Below are 27,708 nucleotides of genomic sequence, written 5' to 3'. Positions count from 1 at the left end.
TGATTTCAGACAACAGAAAAAAAATTAACCCCAGATGGCTCAAAGATCCAAATGTAAGAACTAAAGCTATAAAGCTCCTAGAGGAAAACAGTAAAATTTCATGACCTTAGATTTTGTGATAAATTTCTTAGATCTGACACCAAAAGCACAAGCAACTAAAGAAAACAATAGATAAATCAGAATTCATCACACTTAGAAACTTTTGTGCTACGAACATCACCACCAAAAAACTGAAAGAACCCCCTATGGGAGAAAAATAAAGATAATGCACAGAATGAGAGAAAGTATTTGCAAGCCGTATCCGATAAAGTGGTTTTTCTAGAAAATATAAAGAACTCTTAATCCTCGATAGTAAAGAACTCAATTTTAAGACGAGCAAAGGATCTGAACAGATAGTTCTCCAAACAAGATATACAAATACAAAAGTCTAATAAACATAAGATGCTCAACACCTTAGGCCATCATGAAGTGCAAACCAAAAGTCACAAGAAGATACCACTTCACACCAACTAAAAAGGCTATCATCAAAAAGTCAGATGATAAGTGCTGACAAAGATGCTGAGAAACTGAAGCTTTAATACACTGTTGGTTGGAATAAAAAACAGAGCAGCAGCTTTGACACTTCCTGGAAAAAAAGTTAACCTACTCAACAGTTTCTGAAAAAGTTAAATCTAGAGTGACCAAGCAATTTCACTCTTAGGTATCAGTTCAGTTCAGTCGCTCAGTCGTGTCGGACTCTTTGCGACCCCATGAATCACAGCACGCCAGGCCTCCCTGTCCATCACCAACTCCCAGAGTTTAATCAAACTCATACCCATCGAGTCGGTGATGCCATCCAGCCATCTCATCCTCTGTCGTCCTCTTCTCCTCCTGCCCCCAATCCCTCCCAGTATCAGGGTCTTTTCCAAAGAGTCAACTCTTCACATGAGGTGGCCAAAGTATTGGAGCTTCAGCTTCAGCATCAGTCCTTCCAATGAACACCCAGGACTTATCTCCTTCAGGATGGACTGGTTGGATCTCCCTGCAGGAGATCCAAGGGACTCTCAAGAGTCTTCTCCAACATACACCTACACAAAAACTTATACACGGATTTTTATAATGGTTATTATTCAAAAGAGTCAAAAAGTGGGAAAAACCCCTATCTCCACTAACTGATATATGGATGGGTTAATAAAATGTGGCACATTCATACAATGAATTCTGAGGGCATGTGATTCTAGACTTAAATTCCAACTACTACAGTATCATCAATGACATCTTCTAGTTTCACCAGAGCTCGGTACCTAAAACCTAATGACACAAATTTAATTTCATTGAAACAGTACTTACTGTGTTTTTGGAGACTGCTCATATGAAGTTTATGGTATGAAACAAGTTTCAAAAACAGAAAAACCAAATATTTTGTATTTGGTCTGAAAACAAATGATTCTAAAAAAGGACTGCTACCTGGGTGAAAAGTAGGGATTCCTCTGAAAAAACACACCCGAAAATTTCTATATCATGTCTGAAATGGGAAGGAATGAAACATCAAATCGTCATAGCTTTCATGGTAAACAGACTATGAAACAGGTAGTTATTCAATTAAAGTTAAGTAAGAAAGAAACTGGCACACTTAACCACAGGTTCTGGAGCCCCATTTGGCTTATCAACTGAGAGGCTATAAGTCTCAAGCATATTATTATGCTAAATCTGTTTCCTCCACCACTTGTTACAGAGTAGTTCTTATCTCTTTGTTCATTTCTCGTCCTCCAGATTCTCAAACTAGTTACAGCATACTTACTGCCTCTACATTAAGTGTTTTCATTATTTAAATTATGTAAATTCTGTGATTACTGCTAGGGCAAGTACTATACTGTGTTTATTTCAATATTGTTTAATAACAGTTCAAATTACTTGATTTAAAATTTCTTAACAGTACATATTTGACAAAAGGAAGGACAGCTAATGACAAATCTAAACAGTGTATTAAAAAGCTGAAACATCACTTTGCTAACAAGGTCCATATATTATAGTCAAAGCTATAGTTTTTCCAGTAGTCAGGTATGGATGTGAAAGTTGGACCATAAACAAGGCTGAACACAGAAAAACTGATGCTTTAGAACTGTGGTGCTAGAGAAGACTTTAGAAAGTCACTTTGACTGCAAGGAAATCAAACCATCAATCCCAAAGGAAATCAACCCTGAATCACTAGAAGGACTGATGATCCTAGAAGCTTTAGAGTCACTAGAAGCTCCAATACTTTGGCCACCTGATGCAAAGAGTTGACTCACTGGAAAAGACACTGATGCTGGGAAAGACTGAAGGCAAAAGAAGGGTAAGTCAGAGGTTGAGATGGTTGGACAGCATCACCAACTAATGGACATGAATTCAAACAAACCCTGGAAGATAGCAAAGGACAGAGGAATCTGGCATACTGCAGTCTATGGGGTTGAAAAGTGTCGGACACAACTTAGCCACTGAACAACAATAAAAGTTAGAAAGGGAGGGGAAAAGGAGTCATTTGTATGTCACTAAAACATTCGAATGCTGTTATGTCAATTTTTTCTCCCTGCTCTTCCATCACATATTATCACAAACTAAGAAGTGAGTCGCAACTAAGGCCTCATCCTTCACAAAGCTACTTCAGGAAGATGGTCAGATCATCTCAAAAAATTTTCATATATTAACAGCAACCAAAACTGCAAGATACCTAGAAACAAACCAAACAAGAAATATCCTAAAGGTGCAAATGAAGAAAATAATATTGCTGATAATTAACCAGAGAAGTATGTTGTTACTAACTTGTTTATCACTATATTTCAGCACTATATTTGGCACTTAAAAACTTAAACAGACACTCAATGTATTTCTCAAAGGGAATGATTCAATACCATAAAGATAAAAGTGTACCACATAATCTAAAAACTTAATGGAATTCCTAATTAAAATCAGTCCCAAGAGATTTTTAATAGACCTTGATAAACTCACTTATTACATAAAAAATTAAAATTATGAATGGCTAAACTATCAAGAGCATGAACATGCCCACAAATATCTTAAGTTTTCCTCTGAGTGATACTCAAGCATTCTAAGCACCTGTTTGGAGAATGTCTCACAAATGTCTAACTCTTAAGTTTAGGAATCCCTAAATAAACAGTTCTCAAGGTAGTTTCCCCTCAAGACTTATTCAGGGCATCTATACTAAATCAAGAGATCATAACTATTTTCCACATAATACTTGGAGGCCTTTTTTCTTTCTCATTTCCTCACGACTGTATAGTAGTGTTTTCCCGAGGCCACATGGTGTGTGATTTGCTACAGACTGAATGCACAAGCAGGTAAGAATCAAGTTATCTTCTACTAAACCAGACTGTGGAGGTTTATGAACCATTTAACACCACTACTTTCATTAATTTTTGAAAGTGATTATTCAGCAATGTTATTTATGTTGATATGTGATGCTTATTGTTTTTATTTTTAAATCAATATATTCAAAGAATTTTTCAGTTTTAATTTGTAATGTGGTATCCAATAATATGGGCTTCCCAGGTGGCTCAGTGGTAAAGAATCTGCCTGCCAATGCAAGAGATGCAGGTTTGATCCCTGGGTAGGAAAGATACCCTGGAGGAGGGAATGGCAACCTACTCCAGTATTCTTGTCCACTGGAAAATCCCATGGACAGAGGGGCCTGGCAGGCTACAGTCCATAAGGTCACAAAGAGTTGAAAGTGACTGAGTGACTTAACACACACAGAGACATTGATATAACCCACATAAAGAAAAGCCTTTTGGGTTCCCTAGTAATTTAAGAGTGTAAGGAGGTCCTGGGACCAGAAAGTTTGAGAACTGCTTTTCTAACCTAACCAGACACTCCATTCCTCAGTTAAACAATGCTTTGCCCAATGTATAGCCCAACTGCCAGATTGGAATAAACCCAGAAGGATAAGTAAAGTCCAATTAGACTGGTAAGCAACATCAAAAGTACCTACATAAGCTCCTCAGAGATCACCAGTATAGAACGCTGAAAAGGCTACCAGAACCTCACAAGTTTATTATCTGCGTTTTTTATCCATTTATCACTAACTAGGACATCTTCCCCTCCTTTCAGGTATCAATCACCTGAAGTATCAGCACAGGAACAAGGTATGCCAAGAGAATGGTCAGATTATACATATTTTTTTCTTTTTTGATCTAATGTATGCAAATAGTTTATTGTTAATTCAAAAAATACACAAATGAGAAGTAAATTTCTTTGTTGAACTGGACTACCTGACACATTTGCCACCTGGACTACTTCCTCTGTAAAGCTCTGGAGGACCTGCTATGCTCACAGGCTCCTTAAGCAGATCACCACGTTTCTATCTCAGGGAAGGGACCCGCCACCCTGTGATCATACCTGAGTGAGGTGAATGTGTGAAACCAAGACAAAAGTCTAGAACATAGACAGTTGACTCAGAGATAACCAGAACTCCCCTAAAGGCAGGAATCTTGCCAGGAATGACAGGAGCATTATATGCCATTAAAAGCAAAGAGCTACTGTACTAGTTCACCTGCTTATTTAACTTGCATGCAGAGTACATAATGCAAAATGCCAGGCTGGATGAATCACAAGCTGGAATCAAGACTGCCAGGAGAAATATCAACAACCTGAGACCTGCAGATGACACCACTGCAGAAAATGAAGAGGAACTAGAGAGCCTCTTGATAAGGTAAGAGGAGTGTGAAAAAGCTAGCTTAAAACTCAACATTCAAAACATGAAGATCATGGCATCCAGTCCCATCACTTCATGGCAAATAGATCGGGGAAAAGTGAAAACAGTGACAGACTTTTCTTTTCTTGGGTTCCAAAATAACTGTGGATGATGACTGCAGCCACGAAATTACAAGACTCTTGCTTTTGGAAGAAAAGCTATGACAAACCTAGACAGCCTATTAAAAAGCAGAGACATCACTTTGCCAACAAAGGTCCATCTAGTCAAAGCTATGGTTTTTCCAGTAGGCATGTATGGATGTGACAGCTGGACCATAAAGAAGGCGGAGAGCCAGAGAACTGATGCTTTCGAACCGTGGTGCTGGAGAAGGCTCTTTGAGAGTCCCTTGGACTGTGAGGAGAGCAAACCAGTCAATCCTAAAGGAAATCAACCCTGAATATTCATTGGAAGGACTGATGCTGAAGCTGAAGCTCCAATACTTTGGCCTCCTGATGTGAAGAGCTGACTCACTGGAAAAGACCCTGATGCTGGGAAAGATTGAAGGCAAAAGGAGAAGAGGGCAACAGAGGATGAGATGGCGTCACTGACTCAATGGAAGTGAATTTGTGCAAACTTCAGGTAACGGTGGAGGACAGGGAAGGCTGGAACGTTGCAGTTCATGGGGTCGAAAAGAGCTAGACACAACTTAGTGACTGAACAACAATAACTAGCTCACCACCAGCGAAGAGTCAGAGCTGAAGATGCCCCACAACTGCACTCAATCCTGAAGTGAAGAGAAAGTCACTCAGTCGCGTCCGAGTCTTTGCGACCCCATGGACTAGACAGTCTATGGATTCTCCAGGCCAGAATACTGGAGTGGGTAGCCTTTCCCTTCTCCAGGGGATCTGCCCAACCCAGGGACTGAACCTGGGTCTCCCACACTGCAGGCGGGCTCCTTACCAGCTGGGCCACAAGGGAAGCCCGCACGACCCTGAAACAACCCCTAATTCCTGAGTGACACCCCATCTCCATGTCCGACTGCGAGGTGAGTGGATGATGATTTTTCTTCGCTCTGCAGCCTTTGTGATGGAACGGAAACGTATTAATCTTTCTAAACAAGGCAACAGAACACATCCCTTACAACCTGAAAACTACAACTACCACACTTGGGGGATTTTTAAAAACGGATTAAAATGATGAATTGGAGGTTAACTGTGAAAAATCAGATAATCAGGATCATTTTTTTCTCTGCACATACTAAAAAGAGATGTGCTGTGTAAACAGCAGGGCACTGCTAGAGCACACAAGGCACCATGAGATGCGGCCTGGTCACATAAACTGATGACCAGAAAGTTCTATGTGTGGGTGTTAACCGCTCAGTCATGTCCAACTCTTTGTGACCCCATGAACTGTAGCCCGCCAGGCTCCTCTGTCCACGGGATTCTCCAGGCAAGAATACTGGAGTGGGTTGCCATTCCCTTCTCCAGAGGATCTTTCCGACCCAGGGATTCAATGTGGGTCTCCTGCATTGCAGGCAGATTCTTTACCATCTGAGCCACCAGGGAAGCCCAGGAAGAAACGAAAATATTGGCCATGTATTTTGTCTCTATGATCTGTGAATATTGAATCTTATCCCAGTCAACTGAAAAAGGAAACTTGCTTAACAACTACCAAATTCTCACTCAGAATTTCATAAGCAAAATTCTAGAACTCTATGTTTAAACAAAGGTCAGTCACTGATATAACAAAACATATGTAATCCAAATAAGATCCCTCAGATTAGATGTGTATGTGCATGTGTGTGTATGTGCGCACTCAGTCATGTCCAATTCTTGTGACCACATGGACTGTAGCCCACCAGGCTCCTCTGTCGACGGAATTTTCCAGGCTGGAATACTGGAGTGGGTTGCCATTTCCTTCTCCAGGGGATCTTCCCGACCCAGGGTCTGAACCCACATCTCTTGTGTCTCCTGCACTGGCAGGTGGATTCTTTACCACCTGGGAGCCCTCAGATTAGACAGTAAAATCTAATTTTAAATGAACACTGAGCAGCTAAAAATTTTAAATTAACAATATAAGGATTAAAATAGTCACGTATTTTATGTTCTTTCCAGTAACTGAAAAGTGGCCCAACTTGATAGCTAATGAGCAGGTGCTCATTCCTCACCCAGTTCTTCCTGAGCAGAAACATGTCCAGCTTAAGACAACTGGGAAGGAAAGGGGAGGTGGGAGCATTAAAAAAGCATTAAAAAACAAAGAAACTTGATACTGGTTTATGAGAAAATGTGTTTTTCACTGACATTGCCACCATTTTTCCTTCAACAAGGGCCAAAAAATAAAGGCTGCAGATTTAGTCTGAGGGGAAAAAAATTCAACAGCCTTCTTTCTATACTATCAAACCAATCATTTAACAGGGTCTAGTCTTTGCAATTTAAACTTTATGTCATCCGTAAACAACGTTATGAATCAGTAACACTCTTCTCTAAAAAATACACACACAAGAATAAATATTTCTCTTCTGAATAGCTTTTTTCTAATGCAAAAGAGCTTGAAAAGTAAAAAAAGTAAGATAACATATACATATGTTTTTATACTAAAGAATAGAGTTCTGTAATCCTGATCCAAACAAACCAATTGTTTTTTAAAAAAAAGATTTCTTAAAATAAGGATCAGTGAAATTAGAAAACTGACAATTGACTGTATTTAAGAAATCATTGCTAGTATTCCTTAGGTTTAATGACATTGTGTTTGTGCTTTATGTTGTGTTTCTGTGGTTTTTTCCCTCAAGTATTCACCTTTCAGATACACTTAAAGGATTTACACATGAAACGATTTTAAGAGCTGCTTTCAAATATCCAGCAGGTAGATGAAACAGGACCAGTCACGTGACAACAATGGCTGAAGCTGGGTAACTGGTACAGGAAGCTTTATTACACTCATCTCTCCATTTCTTGTGTAAGGCTGAAGAAAAAGTATCTCAGACACCAAAACATCCTGTCAAAAGCATAGAAATTTTTGCCCCACTAAATCACCCCAGAATTCTGCTTATTTTTTCTTATTTATCTGGCTACTCTTCAAACCAATTAACTTCTTCCAATAGACCTCTAACTGAAATACAAGACACTTGGTGTCTTTTTAACTCCATTCAACAGCTAGGTGAGGGCCAGATCAGGAAACGACCCAGGATTCCAAATGACAACGTATTCAAACTTCAAGAGCAAATATCCGTTTTGAATCAAAATGAACTATCACAGGTTGTTGTTTTTGTCTTTCGAATTCCTCTTACTACACCCAGTATTTGAACTAAGTCTGGTGAGTAGTTTACAAAGGTAAAAACATATGTTGTTCACTCCCAGGAAGTAAGCCCTCTCCATGAAGAGGGGAAAAGAACTCCACCGAATATGACACCCAGGAATGTTACAATAATCTCGGGGTACTCAACGCTACATACATCCTTAAGCTCTCTCGCCCCCAAAGCCTTTTTAAGTGGTTAGAAAAGAGCGACCCTGGTTGGTTTGTTTCATCTCCTCCTTTCTTAGGGGAGGTGCTAGCGAGTAAAGAAATGACCAAAAGGCCGGAAGAAGGAACACGAAAAGCATGGAGTCTGGACAATCAGCCCGTAAGTAATTGAAAGCTGAACCAAATTAAATGAAGTTAAGACAGAGCAACCTGCTACGCTCTTCGAGTTGTCTCTAACGTGCCTGAGAGGCTCCGAGAGTGAGAACACCTGGCTGGAGACACATCGCATTCCAAACGCTTCTCTCTCCAAGAATTCATAGGTACACAGGCATGAAAAAGAACTCTTCCAGACCTCCGCCAAAAGCAGCGCCGCAACAACTCCCACCAGCCCGTGCCACGGTGGCCAAGCGGCCCCCGGCTCCGTGAGGCCGCCCGAGCCCTGCCCCACGGGACCGCGAACCCCAAAACGACTCCGGGCTCCTCAAGCCGGAGACCTTCTCCCGAGCCGGGCGAGGGGACGGAGTCTCGGCTGGGAACCCGCTCGTCGCCGAGGCCCTCCTCGCCCGCCGGGAACTGGAGTCTCGGGCCCACGCTGCCCACTCTGGGTCCCGGCCTGTGCCTCGCGGGGCCGCTCTCGAGCCTCGACCCGGGTCCGCCCCGCGCCCGCGGGACCCGTGCGACCCCCTGAGCCGCGCCGGCCGCCACCGTAAGGACCCGCCACTAGCTACCTGTCTTCGCTCTTGTTTTTCTGCTTCTTCCCCATCGTGTGTCAGCGGCGCTCGCAGCCCCAGCCCCTCTACTCGGTCCCTCACAGACCCGCTGTCCCTCGGCTGACTTCGGTCTCCGCTCGGCTCCGTCACCCTCGCGCTGCCGCCTCTCGCACCCGGCTCTCCACAGACCCGCGCACTGGGACAGGGCACATATGGTGTGAGCTCCGAGTGCGCAAGCGCATCGCCCCGCCGCCTCGGCGTGGGGACGCAGGGCGCGGCTCATCGAGAGCTGCGCCGCGGGTAGAGCGTCTCTAGTTACCCGGCCCGTCAAGCGGGAACCCGAGCGCCCTCTTCCGTCAAGTGTCTGCGGCGCTCCGAGGTCCGCGGGGTTTCAAGATTCTAGAACCTAGGGGTGGACAATGAGGTTGAAAATTTCCCCCGTCCGCCCCTCTCCCTGCTGGGGGACGCAGAGTTGGGGAATTGGATCTCAGTTCAAAAGTAGATTTTGGGCTTCCCTTCCACCTTTAACCTCTGTCCCTTTGTACTCAGCTGCGTCAAGTTCAATAAAGAAGCACCGTGAACCACTGGTGAGCCGTCTGGGTGTTCCAAAGGGAGACAGAGAAATCCACAGTATTGAGCCTCGTAGTCATGTCCATGAATTACCGAAACAAATAAACAGAAACCATTCTTTTAAAAAGGACACACCCATTAATTCTCCTAAATAGATCATGATCTTTACATTCAAACCGAGAACAAGCTCTAAAAATTTATGTCAGGGAAGTCGCGAGAGAGCATACTAGGATTGTGAAAGTGTTTTATATCCGGATCTGGACAACGACACTATGTGTTAACTATGTAAAAACTTACACGTAAGTTATACTTTAATTGTTTTTTAAAGGTGGGAATTGTTCAATAAACCGAACGGAAACAAAATTGGAGTGCCACTCCCGAGCAGGAGCATAGCTATTCCCTTTCTGATGTAACGTGTGTCAGAACATAAGAACGTCAACTCCAGGCTGAGCACTAGGAAACTACAATCTCCAGCGTACTTCGCTCCCCCGCCCTCTGGGCTGTTCACTGGGAGGGAGGGAGAGATTCATACGCCAAGAGTTCGGAACGCCGGAGCGCAGGAAAGGTGCAGAAGGGCGCACGCGCAGAAGCGCTCGCCGCGCGCACTTCCCTCCCCCCTCCCCCGCACTACCTCCACTTCCTGGGACGTCGCAGATACTATCGCGTGAGATCTGCGGCCAATGAGGAGGCAGAAGTGACGGCCGCTTCGCAGCTACCCGCAGCTGCTTGGAGGCCGAACTGAGAGAGGATTGCTCTTCTGGAGAAGCTGGGTCTTCGTATCTCAGGTGTCGCCGAGAGCTCAGGTGAGGCAGAGGGTGGTGTGAAAACACCGGCCATGCATCCTGGTGCTAACGGACACCCGACCGCTCAGCATCCTGCCTGGTCGGGGGAGGGGCGCGGCTCGGGCTCCGGAGTCCCCGCCACGGAGTAGGCTTTGGCGCATGCGCCCGGGGAGGCTTTGAAGCTGGGGCCACCTCGCCTCTGCCCTCGTCTGTCCCCGGGGGCGCGGCGAGTGGCGAGGGTACTTTTGGGAAGCGACTGGGGTGCGGTTAACGGTGAGGCCCCCTGCTTGTTTTGGCGGGTGCACGCAGGGGAATCGCGGAAATGGTTAGGTAACTTGAGGACACGTCCCTGCCCACCATTCAGTTAAACTGAAAAAAGAATCAGAAGCTTGTGGTTTGGAAAATGAAGTTATCTCTGCACCATCTCCTTTCCCCCTTTGTGAAGGCGATGACCAGCACAACCTGCCCCCCACAACAGCTCTTGTTAATCGCTTCTCCCAGTTATCTCAGAATTAAATTCTGAGTTCAGCCTCTAAAACTCCAGGGACAAGCATCTGCTACGCCCCTTGTAAAGAACAAGATCTGACAAGCAAGTCAGTGTTTAACAAATACTTTTCTGTCTCATCCGGCCCCGATCCTGAGAGTCATAGCCTTAAATTTTTCTTGAGAAGTAGGGAGTGTGAAATTCATTTCCTGTATTTGAAATACAGCTCCTTTAAAATTCTATCGCAAATGAGGAACTTACATTTTGGTTTTTAAAACCGAGAAATACTTTTTGAACAATAGCTAGACACATGCTACTTCAGCCGTTGACAAATATTTTTTGTGCATCTGCAGTGTCCCGAACACTGCGAGCTCCAGGAATACAAAGATAAAATCCAGTGTGCTTTTCAACTGCTTTTCATGTGGGGGAAAAAAGTGGAATCAGAGGCGAATTTTGCAGAAAGACTATTTCAATTCAGTTCAACAGCTAATAGGGGGTCTGGTGGGCCAGGCTGTGTGTCAGAAGCTGGGCAAATGAGCTCACAAGTTTATTCAGATTTTTAAAAAGTGCTTCAGTAGTAGTTGAAAACATATCATAGTTGAGATCAACAGTCTCCTGCTTTGACAGAAAAATTATAAATTTCTGTGGTAATAACCTAGGAGTACACATAAAATCACCATCTAATTGTTGCTGGTAGAAAATAATTTCTTTTAAAATATGCAGTTGAAGTAGATAACCAACAAAGACATACTGTATAGCACAGGAAACTCTACTCAGTAATCTGTAATAACTTAAATGGGAAAGGAATTTGAAAAAGGTAATTGAGTATGTATAAATTAATCACTTTGCTATATACCTGAAACTGACACATTGTAAATCAACTATATGCCAACATAAAATAAAAATTGTAAATGAATAGACTAAGTCATTGAGATCTGCCTTTCTAATCTGAATTAGAGTCTATTTTTAAACTCCTGTCTTACATAGAGGAGTGATGGTAAAATCAATATACTTTTAATATTTGGAGTGTTATGTTGTTTGACATCAAAGTTACAAGCACTGAGTGTCCCTAAATCAATACTAGTGTCAATCTTTGTGGGCTTATAGACTATTAGTTACTGAGAGAACAGAATTGGAAACTAGAGCTTAGGAAACACCAGGCAGAGTTCTTTACACAAGTTGTAATGAGCTCTCTTCAGAGTTAAAACAATTTAGGCAGAGATGGAAAATAATGTCTTTTGCTCAAATCTGTTCTATCTTGAAGCAAAATTTGGTGTGTGTACACATATGTGTAAAACCTTGCTACAGTTAAAAACTATCATGTTTGCAGTCATTTCTGCTTTGCTTCCCTTTTCCTTTGGTAAAGAATACTGTCAGTATACAACACTAGGTTTAGTTTCAACTCATTTCTTTCTGGTCTGGAGATAATCTCAAAGATTTGTCTTTGCTTTAGAATAGTAAACAAATAAAGTCAAAAGCACTCTTAACCTTTGGTCTAAATTATTTTTGACTAGTGTGACTTCCCAGGTGGTAAAGAACCCACCTGCCAATGCAGGAGACATAAGAGACAAGGGTTTGATCCCTGGGTCAGGAAGATCCCATAGAGGAGGACATGGCAACCCACTCCAGTATTCTTGCCTGGAGAATCCCATGGACAGAGGAGCTTGGCAGGCTCCAGTCCATAGGGTTGCAACAAGTCAGACACAACTGAAGCAACTTAACACACAAGAGTGACTATAACCTGTTGAAAATTAAATTTTAAAACATTTAAGTAAAAATTCTTAACATTACATGGTTGGTTGTCAGCAGAACACTTTGTGAACTCCAAGTTATATATTTGCTAGCATTTTGGGAACTAAGAGAAAAGTTTCCTGTCTTATTTTTTTCTCCAACTTTGTAACCCTTCTCCCCAGCGTCAAGGCTGAACCATATCATTTAGAAGAATGGAAGCGAATGCATCTGTTGACATGTTTTCAAAAGTCCTAGAGAATCAGTTGCTTCAAACCACCAAACTAGTGGAAGAACATTTGGATTCGGAAATTCAGAAACTAGATCAGATGGATGAGGATGAATTGGAACGCCTCAAAGAAAAGAGACTCGAGGCTCTGAAGAAAGCTCAACAGCAGAAACAAGTAACCTCTCTGCCCTGCTTTCTGAAATTGCTCTCACAGTATGCTTCTAACCACTTCTATATACACGTGCCGCAGTAGTCACATTTCAGTCCTCAGTCTTTAGGGTTGTTTGGCCTCAAAAGTACCTAATGCCAGTGAAAATTTTCCCTGGGGGAAAAGATAGTTTTTAAAGACACATTCCGAGTTAGCCTGCTCAGTGTTAATTGACAGTCAAATACAAGAAACACCTGGCCCAGGATAATTTTCTGAGCTCAGATTTGTGTAGTTGAGGAGAGTATGGATGAGGAAGAACACTGGGAGAAACAGGGATCTGCAGGTTCCCTTTCAGGTAGAGTTAGGAGAAAGCCCATCATGATTTGTCTGTGCTCAAAGGAAGCCTGTCACTAAGGAGTTTAAACTCTCTGGGAGCTTTATCACAGAAATACGGTGAAAATACCGGGGCCTCCTGTAGCTCCGCGTAAGCCAACGTGAAGCAGATGCCTAAACTAGGGGTGCAGTCTGCGCTCCTGCCCCTTTCTAGAGTGCGTTCAGAGGATGAGGACGTCTAAAAGTCATTTCATATGAGAAAGTCAAAAGCAAACAGAAGTGTTCCCTGTAGAAGAGGACAGACGTAAGCATCATGTGATATTTGAAGGGCTGACCTGAAAGATAGATTAGAACTTCTCTCATTTGAGGTCCAGGCTGGGATCCACAGACGAGAGGTCAGGATATATTGCAGTCAGCGGGAGAAGACTTTTCTGAGAACTAGAGAATACATGTATTAATGCTTTTCAGGCATGTGTGATGTGCCAGCCACTCTGTTATTTTCATGTTGTCTTGTCACAGTAGCTCAGTGAGATAATTGTTTTATGATCTCTACATTACAAATGAGGAATGTGAGACTCAGGAGGAATGTGAGACTCAGAAGGGTTATGAGAATTCACAGCCTAATGAGTGGTAGAGCAGTGATTCAAGTCCTTCTGTCTGCAAGTCCAGTCCTCCTTTTTATTAAAACCAAGTCTTGAGAAGGGCAAAGAAATAGAGAAGAAAAAAAAAAAAGGTTAAATGACAGTAGAAGTCTTGAGAAAGGAAACAAGTTTCCACCTGAGGCAGTCAGCTACCTGCCACGGGAAAGGTAGAAGAAACTGAAATACCTGTCCAACATGGATGATGAGGATCGAGACAGTGATCTGGAGAATTGGATTAGATGGACTTGTGGGTCCCTTTTTCTGGATACCACGTGAGAAAACTCCTTTTTCTTCACTGGATACTATCCGTGGGTGGCCGGACTAGAAGAGTGCTGTCTCTGAGGTGGTCATCAAAAGTACACAGGGCTCCTCAGCTTCAGAGCTGCAGTACCTGCCCCCTCCCCAAATACCAATTGGCTTTATCTCACAGCTGTTCTTTTTTAAAGCTTTGTAGTAACTTGGATCAGATTCTTTTTATTTTAGTAGTTTTAAGTGCAAAGAAATTAAGTAGATGTTTACATTCTCAATCTTTATGGTCTAAATTTTTATTTTCAAAATTCTAAGAAAACGTGTTTCAAGTTACAAAGACAAGATAATTACAAGCCATGCTGTGGAGATAGTCGTGGCCCACAGACTATTTCTGCATTGACACTAGAAAGATAGGAAAGTACATTACCAAGAAGAATTCATTTCTAAGATAAAATCGACTTAATTACAAAATAATTTAGTGATTTGGATATAAGATGTAAAGTGACATTGAAAGAGATTTCAAATGTGTGATATTTCTCTTTTCAAATTAGGAATGGCTTTCAAAAGGACATGGGGAATACAGAGAAATCCCTAGTGAAAGAGACTTTTTTCAAGAAGTCAAGGAGAGTAAAAAAGTGGTTTGCCATTTCTACAGAGACTCCACATTCAGGTAACTTGGTTTCCCCTCAGTGACTGTTTTTAAACATGAAGAGATTGTTGAATAGGTACCCTGACTTAATAGAGAAATTAAGAAAAATGTGAAAGGAACTAATTCCTTAGTTGTCCCTTTGTACTGGAAGTCTGTATATTAAAATTAAGCAGTCATCAAAGATGAACTTAAAAACCAGTGACATAAAAAAGTATAAATTATTGGATTTCAGTATTTTCATAGAAGTGGCTATTTTCTGAATGATATTTTCGCTAGGTAATTTTAGAAACATCTTAGCAATGAGCACTTAAATTTTTTTTTTAAAGTATCAATTCCAAGAGTTCTGCTTTTGTCCCTACTATTACAATACAGCCACAGTGTTGGAAATGCGGCCAACACCTGAACACCAAGTTTGAATTCAGTCAGTTCTTAACTGGCAATTCACAGGGAGACGATGGCTTGATGAGGCCTTTCTCCAGGAGCAGAGTTGGAACTTCAGGTTTGGCTGGAAGATGGAGAAAATAATTTCTCTTAGACGAGCCCAGGTCTGCCAGCCTCTCTTTGGAGGCAGATCCCTCACAGTAAAAATAGCCCCAGTAGAGGTTATATCTTAAACAAGATGGCTCAAGCCTGTTTTTTTTTTCCTTAGCTCCAAAGTTTGAATAGTTGCTAACATCAGATGATGTGATAACAGACCTAGAGTTGTATGAAAGCAGTTTGCTGATGCTGAGTAGCTCCTGTGGAAACTCGCACTCCACCCAGAGTCTCCCCTAGCCCTGCCCTCTTCTCTCATCTCCATAGTCTGCCTGGCACCTGTCTTTGCCTCTTCACCCAACAACGTGGTTATTAATGCCTGGGATTTATTAACTAATAGAATACAAATGAAAGAAAATAAAGTCAAGGTTGAATGAATTGATATAAATATAGACAGGTAGATATCAAAGTTTTTAGCATGTGGTAATGCTAGATGCTTCAGGCGGTATAAGATCCTGGAACATTCACAATCTCCCTTTGAGGTAAGCACTTTATAATCCCCATACTTTTTTGTGTGTGGACACCAAGACTTGGAGAAATTAAGTGACCTGCCTGATGTCACTCAGTTGCTAAATGATAAAAGCAGATTTGAGCCCAGCTTAATGCTATTTTAACTGCATCATGACTGCTACCTCTGGGTTTAAATTGGATTTAAAATTCAATTAAAAAATGGATTAATTGGCCAATGGGACATATTTAAAATAGATTCCACATTATTCCAGTAAAACCGTGGAGTTGATTGATGTAGAAATCCTCAAGAACGTATTTCTCCAAATGATCTGTCACTGCTTTGGAGTTTCATTCAGAAACCACTTATTCTCTCCTGACAGTTTTCACTATTAATAAAATCCCATTGCTGCACTGCATGAGTGATATATAAAAAGAATCACTCAGAGGTGGTGAGACATCAAGGTTATAAGAAACTCAGTGGACCCGAACTTAACTCAGGAAAAACTACCAAGAAGTACCCCAAAAACCTGCTGGTAAAATCAGCTATGATTTTGGTGTCTTAATTTGGTGTCTTAATCATCGAAAGCAGAGTAGTTACCAAACTTCACTGAGCATGAGAATCACTTGCATGTTTCTCAGCTCAAGTCCCAGAGAATTTTGATTCATCTGTATGTTTTAAAAGTTGATTGTACTAATCACCTCTGGGTAAGAACAACTGCTCAACTATAAGTGTATCTCTCAGATACACTAAAGGGTTGGCCAGTTTAAAGTATAATTTAAAGAAAAGACCACTTTTCCTTTGCAGGTGGCTTAATAAAAATACTGCTGGAATTTTGCACTTCTTTAGGACCATAGTGACCATATATTTGTACCCTTAACCTTGACAGACTTCACACTAACAGAATTTGTATGGTTGGAAAGGTTCCTTCTCAGTGACACATTTGGTCCTTCTTAGTGACTTCCAAGTACACTACCACCTGTACATTTCTAATTCTGAGAGGTGTCTTCTGAGCTCTGTCAAGTTCAGGTTTGTCTCTTTCTATGAAATGGCAGGAAATATGCATAAGGAAAATGACTATTTTTTATTCTTAACCATGAACATGACAGCTTTGTGAGCCACTTAAGACTTAAGTCATATGTTGAATACTTTGTTCTTTATATTTATCATTAAGGCAGATCCAACCTTCTAGACTGCAGTATCATAAGAGGTAGAAAAAGAGGTACCTAACCTATGAAATGGGAATAAGGTTATCTGATAGATATATAGGTTGACTGGCAGATTATGAGATTCAGAAAAAGTAAAAACTAAGATGTGCCTTAATATTTATTTTGATAAAGAAATTGTCATTTCTAGCTTTTGGTTTTCAATGTGTTGTTATTTACAGGTGTAAAATACTAGACAGACATTTGGTGATATTGTCCAAGAAGCATCTTGAGACCAAATTTTTGAAACTGAATGTGGAAAAAGCACCTTTCCTTTGTGAGAGACTGCGTATCAAAGTCATTCCCACACTAGCACTGGTGAAAGATGGCAAAACACAGGATTTTGTTGTTGGATTTTCTGACCTAGGAAATACAGATGACTTCACCACAGAAACCTTGGAGTGGAGGCTGGGTTGTGCTGATATCCTTAATTACAGGTAACCTTCAGCAAACCATCAGTTTGTTTTAACTGCCATATTCAGTTGAAGTTTTTAGATAATTTTTTAATGTTAATATTTATTTTATGGAAATATTTCTATAAGCTTTATCTTGAAGCTGGAGATGAAGAAAAACTGCCACACAGGAAAAGCGTATTTCTTAAAGTGTACCTTAGTATGATCTTACAGCAAAATCAGAGTTCCAAATAAAGTTGATCTTGGGTTCTAGAGTCCACCTAACTCTAAAAGTTTTCAAACAGATCCTATGAAATCTAATTCGGTATTCATCTGGAAACCCAGGATGACACTCCGGAAGAATTGACTCCTTCCTGCTTGAACCCAGATTACTCAAATTGATAATGACTTATTTTCAAACATTAGATTTTTAATGTAGTTATTCCTGTATCACTTGTCGACTCTGATAAACTATATCACATCTCATTTCTATGTTTAGCTTAAATTACTTACCTATAAAGAACAGTCTCAGTAGAAAATGATCTAAAATCCAGCTTCCATTTTCCACTCATCTCTTTGTTCACTTCTCCAGGCAGTTTATCTAATTTCACAGATTAGAGCACATCATCTTATGTATCTGTTTTTTATTTGCAAAAATAATAGGGTAAATTTTCTAGTTATTCCAGAGTATCTCTCAATAAGAAAATTCCCTCATCTTTTTATTTTCCTTCCTCCTTTTTCTCTGAATCTCTCCTACATGTGTATAAGTCATTCCTATATTGTAGAAATTGATTTTGAAGTTCCAGGTTTTTTTTTCTTAAGTAAAATGTTAATATTAAATCGTGATTTCCAATTTTAAAGAAGTTGGAAACTAGTACAAAGAATTCTGATATATCATTCACCTGTATCCCCCAATTTTCAATATTTTATATTTGCTTTATCATTCTGTTTCTGGGTATATATAAACTTTTTTCAGAACCATGACTGGATATTATAGATGTATTGTCCCTTTCTTCCTAAATATTTCTGTTTGCATTTCCTAAGAACAAGGACATTCTTATACACCCACAGTAAAATTATTAAAACACAAAAATACATAGTTTACAGACCTTATTCAGAGTCCATCATTGTCCCAATAATATCCTCCATACTGAAGAAATGAGTCACAAGTATTTACTGTGAATTTTTAGTTCCCTTTAACCTGTAGCAGCTTGTTCCCCTTGTTTTCCAATAGTTTAACACTTTTGACGAGAACAAACTAGTTATTTCATAGAGCATCTCCCAGTTTGGGTTCATCTAATGTTTCACAATTAGATTCAGGTTTTGCATATTTTCCACAGGTGTAATATGGAAGTGATGTTTTCTTCTTTCTCATTTTACCATATCAGGAGACATAGGGTGGTTTGTCACATTACTGGCAGTATTATCTGAGCACTGGCTAATCAGTTGTCTACCAGGCCAACTGGTAATTTAAGGAAGACCTTTTCCAGACCCCACATTAGTTTACTTTTTCATTTATTTGTATTAGAATGGGCTATGGATTATTTTGTTCAATGGGATATATTATTGAATATTACTGTTATTATTTACTTTGAAGCTCAGATTGCCTCACGTTTGCCCAGTGAGAGCCTTGCATACTGACTTCTGTGTGTTCTTGACATGTCCCCATAATCCTTTGAGCACTTTCTTTCTGGTGCAGATAAGATCTTTTAGGGGGACCTGTGTTGTACTCTCCATAGGAATTGACTTTATCTCCGAGAAGCCATGAGTCCCTTCAGTGACAAATGATATTTCAAAACCAAGATCTTGTTTTTCAGGTATCATGAAAAGCTTTCCATAGTAATTCAGGGTTAATGATAATGAGTTCCATGAGTTTGTTGTCTATAGTGATCTAAACATTAAAAGATGTTAAATAGGATCAAACTGGCCGTAACAGGCTATCGAAAATAGAGCACGATTTTCCTGTCATTCTCACAGGGATAGGAATCTAATACAGATTCGGCATACCCAAAACATGAAAATAACTGATTTCCTCCTGTGGTTTTCAATCAGAGATTTTGTTGGTACATTCCATGAAATGCTAATCGGTAATTAACGATAAGAAAATAAAATGCTAGTCAAAAGCATTTAGTAGTACAAAGTAAGGTGTAAAACTGCTAATTATCATTATCAACTATTAACTATCAGTATTAATTTTCAGTACCTCTTCCTCAACACCAGCATTATAAAGAAAATTTTACTCTATTCCATGTGTTACAGTGAAGATAGATTTTTGTGTAGTTTAGTATACCAGCTATACTAAATCATAGAGAATTAAGTGTTTTTCAAATTTGTTTCTTTTTAGTGGAAATTTAATGGAGCCACCATTTCAGAGCCAAAAGAAATTTGGAACAAACTTCACAAAGCTGGAAAAGAAAACTATTCGAGGAAAGAAATATGATTCAGACTCTGATGATGATTAGAAATCAGTTATAATTCTTTGTAAATCGTCTTTTTATTTCTCCTTACTTCACAATTAGATGTGTTTTCTAAACTCCATTGATTTCAGTATGTTCATCTCCTGATGGTCACATTCTAGAGTTTTATGCAGTGGCATCATGTTGAAAAGCATCTTTAATATTTTCTATGTGGAGCTTGTGTTTAAGTAGAGGAAAACGCCTTGAGTTCTAAAATAATCTGAGGAGAGTCCGGATTCTCTATTTTTGAGATTGGTTTTATCACAATGATTCTTACGTTTTTATACCATTCACAATTGTGTTTTTAATCTACTGAATTGAAAATAGAAATTCAGCACACTATTCCAGGACTAATTCTTACGCAGCATTATTTACTTTATAAAGAAGTCAAGTAACATTTACTGGTGTAACAGCACTTGTAAATGAATTAGAAACACTCATCACTTCTGGAATATATTTAAGATAATTATTAAAGAACTGTTTATTTATTCTGTAAGCTGCATGGTGTTGTTGAACCAGCGGATGGCATCAGGAAGCTTTTTCAGGTTGTGAACATACTGCCTTATTTAAAGGTCCTGATTGCTTATATTTTAAGACATGCATTAAACAGGCAAGAAGCACTTTGGGAATGGCAGCATGATCTACAGTGAAACAACCATAACTGGTAAATTTTTTTCTAAAAATTAAAGTCTCTGGGAATTGTCATAAGAGCATACAGCAAACAAAAAACACTTACTCAAGAAAATACTCAGTCTTGGCAAGAATAGTGAGTCTCTGTGGTACTTGAACCATGATCCTGCTAAAACTCACACAAGAAATAGACAATCTGAATAGACCTATTTTATATAATCAACAGCTACTAGCTTTCTAAAACAAAAAGCACCAGACCCACGTGGGTTCACCGGTGAATTCTAGCAAACATTAATTAATGAAGAGGTTTTATTAATTCGCTACAGTCTGTTTCAAAAGATGGAAGCAGAATGAGTTAGGTCTCATTCCTAACTCCTGAGACCAGCTTTACTCTAATGCCAAAAACAAAGACATTATGGAAAAACTACAGACCAGTATCTGTCTTGAACAGAAGCAAAGATCCTTAAAATATTAGCGAATCAGTCCAAACAGTATATAAAAAACAACCAGGCACCACAACCAAGTGAGATTTATCCCAGGTATGCAAAGCTGTTTCAATACTTGAAAAATCAATGTAATCACAGTCTAAAGAATTAGAATCATATAACCTTATCAGTAGAGAAAGCATTTGACAAAATCCAATACCACTCATGATTAAAAACTCAGTAAACAATAAAGGGAATTTCCTCAACTTGATTTTTAAAAAATATCTACAAAAACCTACAACTAATATACCTACAGCTAATATCACACCTAATGGGAGAGGTTTGAAGTTTTCCAGTTGAGGTCACACACAAGGCAGATTGTCTTTCCCAGCTCATCCCTGCTTTTCAGTATCATACTGGAACTCTTAGCTAATACAAAAAGGAAAGAAAAAATATATGTGCAGATTGAAAAGGAAGAAGTAAACTTGTGTTAGTTTGTAAATGACATAATTATGTATTAATAGAAAGTCCAGCATAATTTACAAAAACAAGCACACAACCCTCCTGGAACTAATGAAAGATACAACAAAGTTGCAGAATACAAGGTTAATGTACAAAAGTCTATTGTCTTCCTATACCAGCAGCAATGAACAACTGAAATTTTAAATTAAAAGATGCTACCATTTACATTAGTTCTAAAGACGCTTGCTCCTTGGAAGGAAAGTTATGACCAACCTAGACAGCATATTAAAAAGCAGAGACGTTACTCTGCCAACAAAGGTCCATCTGGTCAGGGCTATGGTTTTTCCAGTAGTCATGTATGGATGTGAGAGTTGGACTGTGAAGAAAACTGAGCACAGAATTGATGCTTTTAAATGTGGTGTTGGAGAAGACTCTTGAGAGTCCCTTGGACTGCAAGGAGATCCAACCAGTCCATCCTGAAGGAGATCAGTCCTGGGTGTTCATTGGAGGGACTGATGCTGAAGCTGAAACTCTTATACTTTGGCCACCTGATTCGGAGAGCTGACCCTGAAAAGACCCTGAAGCTGGGAAAGATTGAAGGCAGGAGAAGGGGACAAGAGAGGATGAGATGGATGGCATCGCCGACTCGATGGACATGGGTTTGGATGGACTCCGGGAGTTGGTGGTGGACAGGGAGGCCTGGTGTGCTGCAGTTCATGGGGTCGCAAGGAGTCGGACATGACTGAACTGACTGAAATGAAATGGACATAAGATATGTATAAGACTTGAGGGAAAACAACAAAACAGATGAAAGATATTAAGGAATAAGTGGAGATACAGTCCATGTTCAGGGATAGGGTGACTCAGTATTTAAGATGTCAGTTAATTATTACAGTCAACTTGATTCACAGGTTCATAAATTTAATTCATAGATTCAACACAATCCCAGTCAAAATCCCTGAAACATTTTATGGATACTGACAAACATTTTCAAGTTTATATGAAAAAGAAAAAGGCTCAGAAGAGCCAACACAGTATGGAAGGAGAACAACAAAGTTGGAAGACTGACATTACCCAACTTTAAGACTTAAAATAAAAGATCATCATATCTTTTTATCATACCTTTTAAAAAGCACTTTTTAAAACATGAGCACTAATTAGAAATACATCTGGAACTTCAGAGAAAAAAAGCAATACCTGGGCATTTATATTTTTCAAAAACCTCCAACATAATTCTGGTAAATCTTACCTAGTTTGTTTCACTTCTATTTCATATTCAGTGTTCTCATTTCATTTAGTTTATGTTTTCCAATTTCTCCATCTTTTTTTCCTCCTTGTTTATCAAATGTAGTAAAAGAGCTTTTCTATACACATATATAAATAGTAGGTATAATGTAACATGGGCAAATACATGAGGAAACAATGACAGACATTATTTTCTTGGGCTCCAAAATCACTGCTGATGGTGACTGCAGCCATGAAATTAAAAGACACTTGCTCCTTGGAAGAAAAGCTATGACAAACCTAAAGTGAAAGTCACTATGTCGTGTCCGACTCTGACCGCATGGACTATACAGTCCATGGAATTCTCCAGGCCAGAATACTGGAGTGGGTATCCTTTCCCTTCTCCGGGAAAATCCTCCCAGCCCAGGGATCAAACATAGGTCTTCCGCATTGCAGGCAGATTTTTTACCAGCTGAGACACAAGGGAAGCTTGTGAATCACAAAGGAAGCCCATGACAAACCTAGACAGCTTATTAAAATAGACGTTACTTTACCAACAAATGTTCATGTAGTCAAAGCTATGGTTTCTCCAGTAGGCATGTGTGATTGTTGGACCATAAAGAAAGCTGAGCACCAAAGAATTGGTGCTTTTGAACTATGGTGCTGGAGAAGACTCCAGAGAATCCCTTGGACTGCAAGGAGATCAAGCCAGTCAATCCTAAAGGAAATCAACCCTGAATATTCATTGAAAGGACTGATGCTGAAGCGCCAATACTTTGACCACCTGATGCAAAGGGCTGACTCATTGGAAAAGACCCTGATGCTGGGAAAGATTGAAGGCAAGAGAAGAGGATGACAGTGGATGAGATGATTGGATGGCATCACTGACTCTATGGACATGAGTTTGAGCAAGCTGTGGGAATTGGTCATGGACAGAGAAGTCTGGCATGCTGCAGTCCATGGGATCGCAAGGAACTAGACACAACTGAACTGATAATGTAATATATATTTTAGAAAAGAATTTTTGCCTAAGTAAAAAATTTATGGCATTGTGATTCCACTTGTTTGACTTAGGATGAATAAAATGCTAGATTTCTAATTTATATTCACTCAAAGCTTTTAATATACTTCTGTGTATTTTGGCATCTGGTATTACTGCTAAAAGTCTAGAAATTTTATTACCTTAATGATTTTCAAAAAGAATTTGATGCTTGACCCTTCTAATCCAATTCTGAGAATATAAAGAAATAATATGTTGCAAAAAGAAAAAAAAACCAGGAAATTAATGTGATACAGTATTAATGAAAGTACATATTTTCTTTGCATTTCACACACAAAAAGACATGGATAATGAAGCCATGAAATTAAAAGATGCTTACTCCTTGGAAGAAAAGTTATGACAAATCTAGATGGAATATTAAAAGCAGAGACATCACTTTGCTGGAAAAGATCTGTATAGTGAAAGCTATGGGTTTTCCAGTAGCAGTGTATGGAGATGAGAGTTGGGCAATAAAGAAGGCTGAGCACTGAATAGATGCTTTCAAACTGTGGTGCTGGAGAAAACTCTTTGAGAGTCACTTGGATAGCAAGGAGATCAAACAAGTCAATCCTAAAGGAAATCAACCCTGAATACTCATTGGAAGGACTGACACTGAAGCTCCAATACTTTGGCCACCTGATGCAAAGAGCTGGCTCATTGGAAAAGACCCTAATACAGAGAAAGATTGAGGGCAGGAGGAGAAGGGGCTGGCAAAGGATGGGATGGTTGGATGGCATCACTGACTCATTGTACATGAATTTGAGCAAACTCCAGGAGTTAGTAAGGGACAGGGAAGCCTGGCATGCTGCAGTCCATGGAGTCACAAGGAGTCGGACATGACTTAGTGACTGATCAACAACAACAGTGACAGTGTAGTGTTGGCAGAAGAGTGGACAAATAGAATAGAGAGCCCAGATACAAACCCATATTGTATATATAGTCAGCTGATCTTCGACAGAAAAGCAGAGGCAAGCAAAGATAACCTTTTCAACAATGGTGCTACAACAACTAGACCTTCACATGCCCTCCTCACAAAAAAGAATTCAGACAAATTTTATGCCATTCACAAACATTAACTCAAAATAGATTTTAGAACTAAGTGTAAAAGCACAAAACTCAAATTCCTAGCAGATAACTTAGGAGAAAACCTAGATGATCTTGGGTATGTATGGTGATGACTTTTTAGATGCAACACCAAAGGCAAAATCCCTGAATGAAAGGATGGCTAAGATGGACTTTATTAAATAAAAATTTGTGCTCTGTGAAAACAAATGTGAAGAAAATAAGAAGACAAGTCATAGAGGAAATACTTGCAAAGTATAATAAAAGACTCCTGAAATAAAAAGAAGTCTTGAAACTTAACAAGACAACAACCCATAAGAAAACAACTCAAAGGATTGGCCAAATACCTGAACAGACACTTCACCCAAGAATATATGCAGAAGATAAAGAAGTACATGAAGATATGCCCCACATTGTATGTCATTAGGGGAATGCAAGTTAAAACAATGAGATACCACTACACACCAATTAGAATGACCAAAGACGCAAACCACAGCACCCAATGCTGGTATGGGTGCAGAGCGAGAGGAACTCTCATTCATTGCTGGTAATAATGGTACAGTCACCTTGGAAGACAGTTAGGCAGTTTCTTACTTACAAAACACTCTTACCAGATGATCCAGAAATTGCACTCCTGATATCTACCTAAATAAGTTGAAAATGTATTTCTACACAGAAACCTATACATGAATGCCTACAACAGCTTTATTCATGATTGCTAAACTTGGTAGCAACCAAGATGTTTCAGTAGATGAATGGATAAACTGTGGTACATTCAGACAATGGAATAGTATCCAGTGTTCAACATAAATGAGCTATTAAGACTTGAAAAGGCATGGAGGAAACTTAAATGCATGGTACAAAGTGAAAGATGCCAATCTGGAAGGTTACATACTGTATGGTTTCAACTATATGATATTCTAGGAAAGGTAATATTGGAGGCAGTGGACTTCCCTGCTAGTCCAGTGGTTAAGAATCCACCTGCCAGGAGACTCAGGTTCGATCCCTGGTCCAAGACAATCCCACACGCAGCGAAGCAGCTCAGCCCATGCACGGCATGTACTGAGCCAGTGTTCTGGAGCCGGCAAGCAACAAGTACTGAGCTTGCATGCTATAATCACTGCCGCCCATGCCCTAGAGTCTGTGCACTGCAACAAAGAGTAGCCCCTGCTTACTGCAACTAGAGAAGGCCTGCATGCAGCAACGAAGACCCAGGGCAGCCAAAAATAAATAGATCTTAAAATATTGGAGGCAGTGAAAAGATGAGTGGTTGCCAGGGGTTAAAGTGGAATGAGGTATGAAAAGCTGAAGCACATAGGATATTTAGGGCAGTGAAACTACAGATCTTTCCGGACTTCATGACAGGGTTACAGCCTGATAAACCCACCATAAGTTGAAGATACCATAACTTTAAAATGCATTTAATACATCTAACCTATCTAAACATCATAGGTTAGCCTTGCCTACCTTAAATGTGCTTAGGGCACACATTAGTTTTCAGTTGGGCAAAATCATGCAACACAAAGCCTGTTGTATAAAGTGTTGGCTATCTCATGTAATTTAAATACTGTACTGGAAGTGAGTTGTCTAGGTACAGATGGTTATAATCGTGTCAGTTGTTTACCCTGGTAATCATGTGCTGACTGGAGCTGTGGCTCCCTGCTGCTGCCTGGCATTGCCAGAGTTCTGTCCAACAGGGCACTAGCCCAGGAAAAGGTCAGAATTCAAAGTTCAGTTCCTACTGAATGCTTATTTACATTCACACCATTATAAAGTAAAAAAAATCTTTAAGTTGAATCATCACAGGTCAGGGACATCTGTACTCTGAATCATACTGTAATAGCAGATACATGTCATTATACATGTTTACATTACACATTTGTCCACATCCAAAACAGAGCAACAATAAGAATGAACCCTGAACTAAGGACTTTGAGTGATAATGATGCATCAAGGTAGGTAGGTGAGCAATTGTCACAAGTGCGCCACTCTGGTTGGGAATGTTGAGAATGGGGGAGACCATGCATGAGTGGGAGCATTTAATATATGATAAATCTCTGCACTTTGCACTCAGTTTTCCCGTGAACCTAAAACAGCAGAAGCCATGGTTTTTCAGTAGTCTTGTATGGATATGAGAGTTGGACCATAAAGAAAGCTGAGTGCTGAAGAATTGATGGCTTTTGAACTGTGGTGCTGGAGACTGCAAGGATATCAAACCAGTCAATCCTAAAGGAAATCAGTCCTGAATATTCATTGGAAGGATCGGAGCTTCCAAGCTGAAGCTTCAATACTTCGGCCACCTATGTGAAGAAATGAATCATTGGAAAAGACCCTAATGCTGGGAAAGATTGAAGGCAGGAGGAGAAGGGGACGACAGAGGATGAGATGGTTAGTTGGCATCATCAACTCGAAGGACATGAGTTTGAGCAAGCTCTGGGAGTTGGTGATGGACAGGGAATCCCAGTGTGCTGCAGTCCATGGGGTCACAAAGAGCTGGACACGACTGAGCGACTAAACTGAACTGAAAACAGCTCTTAAAAAATGTATATTTTTTAAAAAGGGAGAATCTCAGTAAGCTAGCTTTGTATCTTAAGGAAGCCAGAAAGACAAGCTAAACCCAAATATAGCAGAAGGAACTAATAAAGATTAAAGCAGAGACAAATGAAATAGAAATTTTTTTTAAAGGAATTGATTATACCAAATGTGGTTCTTTGAGATTATTAGCCAATATGGCAAACTGTTAGCTAGATTGAGAAAGAGAAAACCTGCAAACAACTAATATCAGAAATGAAACTGGGATGTTATTATTGACCTTACAGAATTAGAAAGGGTTATAAAAGAATGTTATGAACAACTGTATACTAAATTAGATAACCTGGAAGAAATAGACCAACTCTTAGAAAATGCACAACTTACCAAAACTGACTCAAGAAGGAATAGAAAATCTGAAAGACCTATGGTGAATAAAGAGGTTGAATTAGTTTTTTAAAAAGAAGACACCCAGGAAAGAAAATTCAAGACCATATGGCTTCACTGGTGAATTCCACCAAACATCTAAATATGTAACACTAGTCCTTCAAACTCTTCGAAAAAGAGAAGAGGAAGCAATTTCTTATGTATTCTGTGAGGTCAGTTCAGTTCAGTTCAGTCTCTCAGTCGTGTCCGACTCTTTGTGACCCC

At 39.9% G+C, this 27,708-nt stretch overlaps 2 protein-coding genes across 4 annotated transcripts in view; one reads left to right on the top strand and one right to left on the bottom strand.

Annotated features, from left to right (window-relative positions):
• EIF5B (eukaryotic translation initiation factor 5B) overlaps positions 1-9,072 on the bottom strand; it is a 64,761-nt gene extending 55,689 nt beyond the window's left edge. For both annotated transcript variants that reach the window (XM_020904109.2, XM_020904110.2), the window contains exon 1: positions 8,857-9,072. In XM_020904109.2, the coding sequence (XP_020759768.2) occupies positions 8,857-8,891 (35 nt within the window). In that variant the 5' untranslated portion in view covers positions 8,892-9,072. The remainder of the gene's footprint in view (positions 1-8,856) is intronic.
• A 961-nt stretch (positions 9,073-10,033) lies between these two features.
• TXNDC9 (thioredoxin domain containing 9) lies at positions 10,034-20,306 on the top strand. Of its 2 annotated transcripts, none has more exons than XM_020904111.2 (5): positions 10,034-10,211; positions 12,588-12,806; positions 14,554-14,672; positions 17,021-17,275; positions 19,575-20,306. In XM_020904111.2, the coding sequence occupies exons 2-5, from the start codon at positions 12,618-12,620 to the stop codon at positions 19,690-19,692; spliced, it is 681 nt and encodes a 226-aa protein (XP_020759770.1). In that variant the 5' UTR covers positions 10,034-10,211; positions 12,588-12,617; the 3' UTR covers positions 19,693-20,306. The 2 variants fall into 2 exon arrangements, with proteins under 2 accessions (XP_020759770.1, XP_020759771.1); XM_020904112.2 differs by lacking the exon at positions 10,034-10,211 and adding an exon at positions 10,366-10,463.
• Positions 20,307-27,708: the final 7,402 nt, after the last annotated feature.

This window comes from Odocoileus virginianus, chromosome 2 (genome assembly GCF_023699985.2).
Source record: "Odocoileus virginianus isolate 20LAN1187 ecotype Illinois chromosome 2, Ovbor_1.2, whole genome shotgun sequence".
Classification (NCBI taxonomy): domain Eukaryota; kingdom Metazoa; phylum Chordata; class Mammalia; order Artiodactyla; family Cervidae; genus Odocoileus; species Odocoileus virginianus.
The sequence above is the reverse complement of the archived record's forward strand: the minus strand, read 5'-3'. Positions and strand labels throughout refer to the sequence as shown.

Bases quoted from the DNA above. Each gene is read 5' to 3' on its own strand.
- TXNDC9 (XM_020904111.2), top strand. From the start codon at position 12,618: ATGGAAGCGAATGCATCTGTTGACATGTTTTCAAAAGTCCTAGAGAAT. The intron at 12,807-14,553 runs GTAACCTCTCTG...TTTTCAAATTAG, and splicing joins AAGCTCAACAGCAGAAACAA to GAATGGCTTTCAAAAGGACA. The intron at 14,673-17,020 runs GTAACTTGGTTT...TGTTATTTACAG, and splicing joins TACAGAGACTCCACATTCAG to GTGTAAAATACTAGACAGAC.